This window comes from Hirundo rustica, chromosome 1, assembly GCF_015227805.2.
Source record: "Hirundo rustica isolate bHirRus1 chromosome 1, bHirRus1.pri.v3, whole genome shotgun sequence".
NCBI lineage: Eukaryota > Metazoa > Chordata > Aves > Passeriformes > Hirundinidae > Hirundo > Hirundo rustica.
In genome coordinates this window covers 114,405,965-114,418,628 of record NC_053450.1, presented here as the reverse complement: position 1 = coordinate 114,418,628, position 12,664 = coordinate 114,405,965, and the positions used below count along the sequence as shown (strand labels likewise).

The 12,664-nt window shown below is 39.8% G+C and overlaps 1 protein-coding gene across 1 annotated transcript in view; it reads left to right on the top strand.

The window, feature by feature from the left end:
* The window catches only part of CMTM8 (CKLF like MARVEL transmembrane domain containing 8), a 34,908-nt gene extending 26,192 nt beyond the window's left edge, over window positions 1–8,716 (top strand). Inside the window, exons 2-4 of the mRNA XM_040072458.2 lie at window positions 1,534–1,707; window positions 5,563–5,679; window positions 8,215–8,716. Coding sequence (XP_039928392.1) covers window positions 1,534–1,707; window positions 5,563–5,679; window positions 8,215–8,298 — 375 coding nt within the window. The 3' untranslated portion in view covers window positions 8,299–8,716. The remainder of the gene's footprint in view (window positions 1–1,533; window positions 1,708–5,562; window positions 5,680–8,214) is intronic.
* The last annotated feature ends 3,948 nt before the right edge of the window (window positions 8,717–12,664 follow it).

The window sequence follows — 12,664 nt, the reverse complement described above, 5'->3', positions numbered from 1 at the left end:
AAACAGATGCAAGGTGGTAGGAGGACCAATTACAAGAAACTTTCTTTAACCGTATAGTTTTGTCTTGTAAACATGAAATCTCTAAACATTATATATATGTTCAGTTCTGCAATAGAGAAGTAAATGTGACCATGGCCAGCAGCTTGCATGGGAATAGGATCAGCTCTTGTGCAAATGAAGCTGTAGCAAAACTGTCACCTGCTGCCAGGGTCTGTTGATCACAAAGATGTCACCACAAGCTCAGGAAGCCCCTTCACTGCACAGTCCTGAGAGCTGAGGGAGGTAGTCCAGGGAAACATTACTGCTGCGTGGTCTGTTCTCTGATGTATTTCCTCAGATGTCTGGAACTCACTGCTGCTGAAGATAGAATGTTGGGGTAGAAGGTTCTTTAGACTGTGGCTGTTACGTGTTAAATGTGTTGCTATTTGCTTTAATTTTGTGATCCTTCCATTTCTCACTGCTAGGAAATTTCACCATAGTCCAGAGAGCAGAAGGAGATAATCCTTGTTGCAAATACAGCAGTTTTAGTTCCCACATCTGAGTCTAATAAACTGTGAGAGCTGGGCTTTGCTTTTTGTTTGTTTTCTTGTTTGTTTTTAAGGTATAAAATATCACTTTCTTTTTGTGGTTAAGATTTTTCTAATTGCTGGACGACTTGCAAAACACACAGCTTTTTTTTTCCTGTGGCATACAACTTGTGTTTTGCTTGCTCCTCATTCATTTTAATGCATTAGAGATCACCTTACATTGGAGAAAGCTGGAGTGTATGTTAAAACCTCTGGTTCATATATTTCTTCCTGTCTTAGATCTGAACAGATTGCTACATCAGGAGGGAGGTTTTTCCCCCAGACTCGTTTGCTTGAGGACTTTGCTTGAGTGACTCCTTGTCTACTGCTTAGGGTCAAGTCACTTGGGAGATGTTTTAAGAACTGTGGAATATAATGACATTCCCAATCTGACTTGCTCTTCTCCAGTCACAGTTATATGTTGTAGTGGCGTTGATATTTTCCTACAACCTTTAACAGTAAGGTCTAGGAGATGTTCTGTGTCTATGGTGCCCGCCAATCCACAGAGCAGGTGTGCACCATTCTGAGCTCCACTCCAACTGGTAAGTTACCCGTGGCTGTGGCAGATAGAACCTGAAAATCCCAGTGGTCTTTCACAAGCTGTTGTTTCGAAAGTGACTTTGCTGGCAGCAAAACAGCAGTGTTTGCCTTTCACATCGGCAAGTAAGCTATAATAATCAATCCTTTTGGGAGCTAGCTGAGAAACCACTGCAAGTATGGCTCCAAAGTAGTTAAAGGCTGAGCTAAATCAACAGATAAGATGCCCTTCCCTTTGTGACACCCTGCCACAGTAAAACCAGCTTTATATGTTCTTTTTGGTTAGATCAGTGTTTTGCCAGTGCAGCATCCCAGTTCAGTTCATCAAATGGTTCATGTGAACAGCGGTGGTGTCACTCCTTGACCTCGAGTGAATGTATGAGGTTTAGAACTGTGTAACAGTTTCCTTTCTTCTCCATAACTTTTGCAGGTATTGGGGCTGCTGGTGTGGACCCTGATCGCTGGAACAGAATATTTTCTATATCCAGCCTTCGGCTGGGTGATGTTTGTAGCTGTGTTTTACTGGGTTCTCACCGTCTTCTTTCTGATCATCTACATGACGATGACCTACACCAGGATCCCGCAGGTGCCATGGACCATGGTGGTAAATATACCCCTTCTTTGTTGTTTCAGGTTTGCTGGGTTTTGAAGAGAATAAAATATTGGTGTGTTCTACATGTATATTAAACCAACTCTACTTGTACTCTTTGCAGATTTTTCCCTAATTACTGTGTGGCTGCATACTGGCAGTGTTTTAACTTTTCTTACTATCCAGACACTTTCGAAACACTTTTTCTGTGATGTTTCACCATTTTGTTCAGCGGTTGATATAGTCACTTGATTTTTGATGTGTGTGTGACTGATAATTATGCACAGTGACCTCTTTTTCTCTCTGTGGTGGTTACATCCCATGAAGAATGAGTCTGTTGCTGCCTCTGAGCTAAGAGACCTGGCCATATGGCTTAAACAGCAGAAATCCCTACTGGAATCAACACCATGCATTAGAAGCAGGACTTGGGCTTTTAAAATTCTTCCTCTGATAAAGTTAAAGTAAGGATAGTTCAGAGGCAGCAACACTCTGACAGTCCATATGTAGTCTACTGTGAAAATGGTGCTGAAAATTATGTATTATGTATATATTATATGTACCATGTAATCCTTAGCTTTGAGCTCAAGAGTTAAAGCAAATCAGATAAACAGCTACTGTAATTACAGAAAAATTTCACAGGCACTTAAAATGCAGATCCAGTTTTTATGGTTTGAGCAAACCTGGCTCTAACTCTCAACAGTATATTTTACCTCATTTGCATAACAGCCTGGTCTTCAGGATAGTAGATCCTAAAAGTCATTGTCATTTCAGCCAACTGGCTGTTTGTGACCCATCTAAGAATCACTATAAGTTTTATCTTTGCATTTGTTAGATACAGTGAGATACTGTTCTTTATTTTTTTTTTTCAACAGCTAAATATTATTGACTAGAGTTCTGTTATTTCTATGATGAAATGTATTTGACTTCTATGTTGCTAACAGCTTTTTATCAGCTATATTGTGTAGGTGACTAAAATTGAATGCTAGAATACTCTTCTCTTTAAGTGTTCCCATTTGCTGCCGCAATAAATAGCCAACTATAGCAATTACTAATAAGAACAACCAGGATTATGTTCAGATAGCTTCTCTATTTTCAAGTTTCATAGCCAGCAATTACCATTAAGGCTGTAACACTGCTATAGGAATGTTGGATTATTTCAATTACAACAGTAATGTGTCTGGGTACATTTAAAGGTGTGAGTTGGTGGGGTTTTTTGTTTTTTGGGGTTTTTTTTCTTCCCATTGCATTACATGTAAGTAAAGTACATTCAAAGGGAAAGCATCTTTATATCCATTTGAATAAAGCTTTGGTCATTACCCTTCTTTCATCAGTTGAATACTATTATGAGACAACTGCACATAAATGAGTTGCCCCTGATCTATGTGGTAGACAATCTGGAATATTTGATTTGTTTCTATTTCATATCAAGTGTATTTCTTGCTCTGAGTTCCAAATATATCGTAGATGTACATAAATGTAAGTCCAACAAGTAGTCTCCTTCTATATAAAAAGAAAATAAATACCAAATAAATAAAAGATGCTTGCATTACAGCTTGGTTTGCCCTAAGGTATTGAAAGAGCTTTTGGGAACAGCCCTTGAATTGGTCCTCTGCTGCTCCTGTATGGCCAAGAGGAAGGTTGAGTCTCTTTTCAGAGAGGTGTTTTTAACATCTTTGTTAGAAAGAGCATGACACACACCTTTTTGAGTGAGTTTACACCCACCTTTACCCTATTCTCTGAAGAATCCTGAATTTCAGTATCTGCCGTTTATTGCTCTGCCTCCTTAGGCGACAGTTAGCTCAAACTGTTCCTATTGTATTCAGTATCCAGAATTACATCTGGACCTCTCTGTCATAAATTCACTTTTTGCAGGTTAAGCACATTATCAAATTGCTTAAGATGCAGTTACTTTTACTGCAAATTAACCCAAAAGATGTGCTTCAAAACGGACTCTCCTTCGTAGTGGAAGTTTTTTGCTAAAACAATCAATGGAAGCTTTTAAAATCTGGTGAGTTTGAATTTAAGAAGCAGATGGTAATTTAGCATTAACCATTTGGTTTGAGTAATATATTGGCAATAAAGGCCCAATCAGCTTGCACTGCATTCCATCTTCCCCAACAGTGTTATTTCCCAGAGCAGCACTTCTCAGAAATTATGTGCTTTTTTCTTTTCTGCATGACAAGATATTGCAGGGATTTGTAGCTTTCCAGGGTAATTGAGTCTTTTTGGAATGGGAAATCTGAAAATAACAACAAATACTCTAGGTAATCAAATTTGGAGTTTCTAAATCAGTGCTTTACAGACACCAGAACCTGCCATTTGTTGGCATCTCATCCTGAAATTGACAGTTTGATATTTTGTTGCTGTAATGCCCAGATAAAACAAGGGGTGAGATCTGTGGATAGACATAGTACCTTTTAATAGACAAACTGATGTAGGTGAGATGAACCCCCACTCATTTGTGAGTGTGTGAATCAAATCTCAATGGCCAGTCCTTGGACTCCATCTGAGTGCTAAGGCACTGCCCAGCCTGGTTCCCTGCAGAAGGGTAAGTGGGTATTTTCCACTCTTCCTTTGAACTTCTCTCCTTGGGCTGCAGCTTTTTTTAGATTTTGTCAAAGTTGCTGAAAAATGTGGGTAATTGGCATGAATTCCTAGCATCCACTGGGTCACACGGTGTGAATTATTGAGTTGGAGCTGCACCAGTATGGCACCTTTTAGACAACTAGAGCAACAGAGTTAAAGGTTATGTTTGTGTGACACTCTGGAGTGCAAAACTGAGGCCAGAAGCTGAAAGGAGCTGATTATGTACAACATTAGGACTGGATCTATATTGGGTTATCAATGCCTGCAATTGTAACTAGATGCAAAGCAGGTCACAGGCATTCCACTTAAGCATGGCATCAAAATTGTATGCCTTAGACAAGTAGTAGAGTGGAGTTTAAGGGGATTTAACTTTTTTTAAAAAGAAGAAACTTCCGTGATCAAGTAGTGAGAAAGTAAAGGACAAGGTATTAAAATCATGTACTTTAAAAAACCCTCATGCATCTTTCTCTTTCATCTTCTTAGACATCTGTTCTCTCTTCCTTTCCTGTTCACATGCAAAAAACAAACAGGCTTTTTGCTTGCTCTCTGTAGTGTTATGTGAGGCCGTTGTCATCTGCTTTTCTTAGTAATAAATATAAGTACCCTGAGACATTAACTTTGCCTCTTGAAAGAGAAAATTCAGCATCTGCCATGGGTCTTGATGACCCATGTAGTCCATTCAGACTGTTCTCCTCCTTGGATTTAGACCTGTTTCTTTCTCTTCTTAAAAACAGGCAGAATGGAAAGGAACTGAGACATGGAAGAATGCAACTGAGAAAAAAAAGTCGCCCTCTTTATCACCCTCAGTAGTGTAGAAGTCAAAGTTTTGGAAGCTTTATAAATATTCTCCATATACCAGGCCTTATTGATTCCTATCTTTGTAGATTAGAAATGTAATCAAAGTGCAGTTTTGTCTTGTTTCTTTTGTTGTTGTTGTTTTTATCATGTAGTGTCATATTCTTACAGCCTAACCCTTAGATTGTGGTAACCAAACTGAGTGCTTATTTTCACTTTTGGAAAATCACAGCACACCAACTTTCAGACTTTTCTGGATTTAGTGTGATGGAGAGAACACTTTGTCCAAAATATGGTGCAACGTTTATGCATCTTCAAAGCAGTTAAATTTTAATCCTACAGATGGAAACATGGAAGAAGGCAAAAATAGTTAAGAATGACATTTCTAGTGTACAGTGCATGTGTTCTGTGTATTTCAGAGGAGAGTTTTGCAATGTTGGAAAACAAATGGCTGTGCATATTAATGACGTATGTTTGTCTTTTCAACAGGGTCTGTGTTTTAATGGAAGTGCCTTTGTTTTGTATCTCATTGCTGCCATTGTAGATGCATCCTCAGTTACCAAAGATCTGGACAATCACAATTACAACAGCTGGGCAGCTTCTTCAGTGAGTTCCTTTTTTGTTTACATCTCTTCTTCATCCAATAAACTTACAGCAAATGAAGGCTTTCTGGAAGTGTGGGTTGAAGTTGCAGGCGTTCTGCATTTTGAAAAGCTACAGAGTGATACAGGGCACACACAAAACCTATAGGTAGCAGCAATTTAGTTCATAATTTTTAGAGGTGACTAGAAATTCCACCAGGAGATGACAGTCACATCAGAAAAGGCAGCAATGTTTTTAGAATCCCACTGATTTCCTCCTCCCTTGCCCCCATTTATTACCAGCTCTCTGGCTGAATTCAGAGCCTGCACATCAGAGCAGACAAAAAAGATTGTGCGAGCTTCGAGTCACCTGCGTGCACTTGGACAACTTCAAAAGCAGTTTAAACTAACACAGCAAACTTTGCATACTTATGGATGGGATGCATTCACCTCTCTGTGGGCTGAGCCACTGCCCACATTGCCCACACAGCACCTTGGGGAAAGCCCTGTAAAAGATAGTAAAAAATTACTATCTTAGTACTTAGATTTAGAAATCCAAAACAGTCAAAGTGGATGAAAAATAACTTAAAAACAAAAGGAACAGAAAAGAGCCTTATCACTTTTTGGGTTAGGTGAATGCATTCACTAGCAAAGGTAAGGGAGTTGGAAAAGATCTTTTTTCTTGTTGTGTCAACGGGAGTCAAATTCAATTGTATACAGGAATTCCAAATTATTGAGCGTACGTGCTTCTGCAGTTGTCCTCCTGACTATTCACAAATCCTGTCCGAAGCTTATTTTATATGGCCATGAACACAGGAACTCCAACACCTGCTCTATTTTTTGTCCTGGGAATTGGATCATTAAATCCCTGTCATTTCAGCGGTGTTCAGGGTCTTCTCCCCTTGGCAGTTTGTAACTCCAGGTCTGTTAGTCACTGCAGCTGACAGGAACTTGCTTGGTGCTAGATAAGCTTCCATGCTGATTCAGGTTTTATGCAAAATGCATGAATGTTCAGTGTCTCTTGGGAGGTTTGGATTCTCTTCTAATACTTCCTAATAATGTTTATCTAACACAGTGTCTAAATAAACTATTAAATGTGGATTCTTGCTTTCAAAATCCATTAAGGGTTTCACAGATAGAGGATTTAGCAAATCATCTATCCCCAATAGTCATTCTGTTAGAAAGATTTTAGATGGAGCTTTTATTTAATAAGAAACAAAATAATTGGAAAAAGAAGAATGCTACCGTTTGTTTGGGGTTTTTTATTGTAATAAGATTTTACATCATCATCTACAGTTTTTTTGGTGTTACAGATTAAATTTGCATTAGACAATGCCCACTAAGAGCCCTCTGTTGAAAGGCTTAGATTTACTGCCTGGAAGAATGCTCAGCAGTGCCTACCCATGCCAGTGATAGCATATAAGCCAGGAACAATTGTAGAATCATAACATATTTTTAGGCTGGAAGGGATTTCTTGGAGGTCAATTGGTCCAACTCTCTCCACTCCCATGGCAGGGCTAACTCGTATCAGGCTACCAGGGCTTTGTCCACTTGAATGTGACTATTTCCAAATACGGCTATTCCACAATGCCTGTATGCCTGTTTGATTACTCACACTGTGATTTATCTGTTTTTTTCCCCTAATATCTAATTGAAATTTCCCGTCCTGTAACTTGTGTTTGTTCCTTCTTGTCCTATCATTGCTCACCTCTTAGAAAAGTGGTGCTAATCTTATTTGCAGTGACAGCTTTACTTGGTTCAGCACAAAACATTATGGTATTGTTGTTAAGATTATGTTGAATGTTGTCTGTTTTGAGCAACACACAGTGATTAACAGAAGCTTAAGCACTAGTGCTGAATTGGACTTTATCAGTACCAGTGAAATAAATCTAGCCTGCTGTAGAAGGCTTATTCAGTTATCAATTTCTGACAAAGCAGTAATATGACAGTGTGGTTGCTGTCACTGAGGAATGCCTTTATTCATCAGTAGAGGACCTCTGGAATAGGTAACCTAATCAGCAGTGCTGTTTGAGAACATGTCTGGGCCTGCATTTGGATCCAAGCTCGCTCTGTAAGCAAACAGATGCACTGTGAGCCATGCTGAGGTACAGGTGGGCTGTAGGCAATACCTGGAACACAGCAGCAGGGCAGAAGTGTTAGCTTGAGCTCACATTATCTATCCCACAGGCAATTCCTCAGGCTCTGAAAGTAGCAAGTGTTTACACTGGTGGCAGTCCAATCTGTAAGGATTGGATAATTCCTCCAATCCTTATTTCTCCAATAATACTGAGGCAGTGTGAGGGGGAATTTATAAAAAGTGCTGAAATGTCAGGTTTTGTCTGCTCAAGCCCGTATTTCTATGCATAGTATAAGCTTACTTTTACACAGTGTTGACTGTGGTGGCCACACAGGTACAAGGAGGTGAGAGTGTGCCATTTCAGTCAGCTTGCTATTTTCCTTTCTCTCCAAGTCCCATAACTATTTTCTTTTTTCTTAGAAATGACAGTGTTCTCAAATATATTTACTTCCTAATCTATTTTTTTTTTCCCTCTCTCTACAGTTCTTTGCCTTCGTGGTTACCTCCTGCTATGCTGGAAATACATATTTTAGCTTTATATCCTGGCGATCACGAACTTTGCAGTAAATTCTTCATTAAAGTGAATTCTGTAGTGTAAAGTACCTTGGGAATTATTCACTTTTGATAAAAGCTTGGAAGAGGGGTGAGGTATTTTTGAACATTTCTCTTAGAATTGATACAATGTAAACCAAGATCAAATGATTATTTATGATAATTCCATCTTTAGAGACATTTTTAACCTGACTTTGTACTATATAATAAAATTTCATACTGCTTCTTTTAAAATTAACATGGTATTTTTCTAGATATTGTATAGTTGTTACTACTGGACCTTTAATAAATCTTACTCAGTGTGCCATGTTTGGAAATGTAACTTTTTAAATGTTACAGGTATACTTTTGATACTGAATGCTACCAAAACTAAGATTGATATTGTTTAATTATTATGTATGAAAAGTGACATTGTGCAGAAAAAAACACCTGGAACTTAAAAAAAAATAAATTATCCAACTGTACATGTTTTGTAAACTGGGAGTAGAAGGTTGCTTTTTAAATTTCTTTTTCAGACTATAATATATACTACCAAGAATTCTGATGATCCTGTCAGTGTGCATATTCTAACAGCTTCTCTCATCACAAGGTTGCTTTTGGAACCTTTTTCTGTAGGCCTAAAGCTCAGGTCTGAAGCTGAAGAAATGTTGTGCCTGGAACGTATTGTCTTAACAGGTTTCTAACATCCAACAGGGTCCAAACACGAGCCCAGACAACACCCCCTTAGGGCCTGGTGCTTAACCTACTGAGGGTATCACAAATCTCTGGCTAAAGGTAACACTTGTTGTTTCTCAGCAGGCTGTGGTGGTTTGGGTTTTCTTCACAGATCAGACCATTAATCTCTCTTATTAAAATCTGGGCTTCTAAATCCTATTAAATGATATAAAGATTAAATCCACAGAAGAATTGTCAAGATACCAGTGCTACAAGGAAGGAATTTCCTCCCTCCTTTCCTTTCTACTGGCATCATCTGCAACTTGTTAGTTTACCAAATGAAGTTGGTACTTCTATTTGAATAACTTTGAATCAAGCAGAAGTATGACAGAATATGACTTTCAAAACAGATACCTTTGAAAATTACTTTCAAATACAAATTACCTAAGGATTTTTTTTCCCAGGAATTATGTGGTGATTGAAAGGTTGTGATTATTTTATGATGTTATTTAAAGTTTTCCTCATTTAAAATGACTGGTGAACCTTTTATTCTTGGATTAAGAAGATTTGGACTCCCTTCTAGTCTTCAAAAGCTTATTTGTTTGGTAATATATGATAGTAGAGAAACTTTACTGCTTAAAAAAACCTTCTTTATTTCTGCTTGTAACTAAATGGTGTGTGGTTACTTACGTATGTGCCTTGCAGAAGATTTATCAGCAGACAGCTCATTCCCTTCTCAATCACATGGTTTTCTTCTTGATTATCTGTCAGTCATAAGATTTCAGTGTAAGGGAAGACAAGGTATTATTTTAAAACCTATACTTGTCTGCAAATTGCATTTGGCCTACACAACATAGGTCAGACTGTCTGCTGCTTGCTAAATTTATCCAGCTGTGAGAAGGAAGAATGGTTACCAACTCTGCGTTTTATCTACACAGATAAAATGTGTCATTAAAATCCCATATGCTCTTTTCCATCGCTGGGAGGAAAAAAGAATCAAAGGCATTGAAATGATCCAAGTGCCAACTGATAAAGTGTGACTAGAAATACAGCCAGAATTAAAATTTCATCAGTGATTTCTCATCAGTAAAAAAAGCTTCAGTAGTAATAGAAATCCTTTCAAAATTGATATTTGATGTATCTATTTCAACTCCAAAGGATGGGACTATGTTCGCACAAACATTTCAAAATTTTGTAGTAACTACAATGGTCTGGTCTAAACTCATAACCCAGACCTCATTTGTGGACAGAGGTATTAAGAGGGAGTAGAGCTAAGAGGAAGTTCTGTTTCATCCAGTTTACCTAAAACTGTCAGGACAACTGTGTGTTACATGTCAGAGTAAGCCCTTTAATGTAAGATAAAACTACATAAGGAGTGATTCTGGCAAAATATCTATGAAAGTTCAGTGCTGATCCCCAAGGGAAGACCTGCAGAATGACTTCCAAAGTACAAATCTGTGAGTTGAATCCTTAAATCTGAATTTTTAAAAAAAATACATACTAGGCAAAAATTTTCTTTGTACTTGTCCTTGCTTTTTTTTTTCTTCCTTCACAAACCATAACTTACCTGCCTTGTTCTTTTCTTTCAGAAAGATAACTATCTTACTTCCCATGTTCTTTCTGTCTAATTTCTCATCTCTTGCCCGGATACCAACCGTCTTGTTTTTCAAATGTTCTGAATACTTAGTTAAAATTGGAGGAATCAGCACAAGCTAGCATTCCTTTTGGAATTTTCTCCTCCAATTTCAGGCCTGAAGAAAGGCACCCGAAATATTATCTTCCAGTTCACTAGTCCTAAACACTGATTTGCAAGCTATGAGTTAATGTATTTGTATATTCTAATGTTGATAAAGAAGATAAGCTAGCTGTGGTTTATCATATAACAATTAAAAATGGTTTTTATCTGCTGTAGGTTAGTACTTGTAAGATTGAAAGAAGCCTTTGAAGAACAACTGGTAAGTGATGAAACCATTTGTGAAATTCTTAACACAGATATTTAAAAGAATAAACAAACTGCTAATCAGCTTGCAAAATGGAGGTGTTTGACTTATAAATAACTTGTTTCAGACAGTCTCTGAAAAAAGACAGAAGGGTACTTGATGTCAACTTATGGCCATTAATTTTCATTTATTAAGGAGTTGTCAGTACCTTTTTTCATCATCATACACAATGCACTTAACAAGACAAAGTAAATAGCGTGAGAACTGTAATAAAAACTTAAAATGCAGTAGAGTTAGATTGACTTTGTCCCAGTGCTTCACAGAAGACACCTGTATTGCTGGGCAGAAAATATATCTGTTATTCTACTTGTATTAATTTAAAGTTATTTCTGTTTCACTGGCCTGAACTCAGATCAGCAGGGCCCCAGTCACACATACACTTTCAAAAGAAATAAAGAACTAAAGAAGCTGAACCAGCAGGTAAAACCCCCGTATTTCTAAATAGGAGGTGAAGAAGTTACTGGAACCTTCCTCCACAGGGCTTATAGAAACCTATAGCCATGCATGCTTCCGAATGGGAACTGTAAGAAGGAAAAAAAAAAGTAGCTGCTTAAAAGTGGAAAAATGTGTTTGTTTTGTTGTTTTTGTTTTTTTTTTTTTTTCTCAGCATTTAGCGTTTTACTATTGTGGCGGTAGCTGGTGTTGTAGCTTTGATATCAACAGTATGAGATAAAATGTGGTGGGACAAGTAATACCTTTTATTGCAACCACAAGATAGCTTAATAGAAGTCCAGAACTATGTACTGCTTAATCTAGTAAGGACCATTGCCCGCATTGGCAAACCCAGTTTGCTCAAGTAAATTGCTCACACTGGGGCCTTACGTGTGGTGGGGATCATCTGGGCTTCCATGTCTTCCCTCTCAGGACAACTTTAGCTGCTGAAGGAACTTGTTAAATACTAAACATGAACAGAATCTGCATCATAACTGCAGAAGGAAGCAGCAGAAGATGGGGTGACTACTCCAGTGAGTACAAAAGTGGCACATGCCCGGCTCAGAGGCCCGCTATTACCTCACTTGTCAGAAAGCAGAACAAGTTATTTTTAAACTTGAGGAAATATATAGCTTCCTTTGCTGCGTTTCGTTAGAACTGCTGTACGATTTAAATCAAACACTGGGCCTGAGACATCTGGACAGTCGTTACCAGTTTTACCTGTTGCTCCCCCTTTAACGCAAATGGTTTTTATCTTTTATGAGATCGAGAATCAGAGGACTGGGGGGGAGAGGGGGGCTGGCAAGAATGAGTGCCGTGCGGGAAGACGCTGTTTGCGGCTGTACCTCCACAGCAAAGCACCGGAGCCGCTCCCCTCCCGGCGCGCCGCCGCCGAACTCCGGCGCGCTGCGGGGTTTGTCAGCGTCCCCGCCGCGGCGGCCGGCTCGTGCGGAGCTCCCTCCCGGCAGGCGTCCTGTTCCCGGCTTGGAAAGCCTCCCTTCGGCCTGTTTCCACGTAACCGGCCGCGCAGGGCAGCGTCCCGCTGCGCCCGCCGCTCCGGCTCGGCTCGGCTCGGCTCGGGGCGAGCGTCCCTGCGGGCTCCCGCTCCCGGCCGTCCCGGACCCCGCTGTCCCGGCTGGGTGCGGCGGCGTCTCCCCCGCGGCGGGGAAACCCCCGCGGCTCCCCTCGGCCTCCCCCGCCCCGCGGCCGCCGGGCCCGGGCGGGAGCCTGGCGGGCGGGGAAGCGCCGCGCCCCGCCCGGCCCCGCCGGCCCCGGGGCGCCGCCGCCCGCCCCGC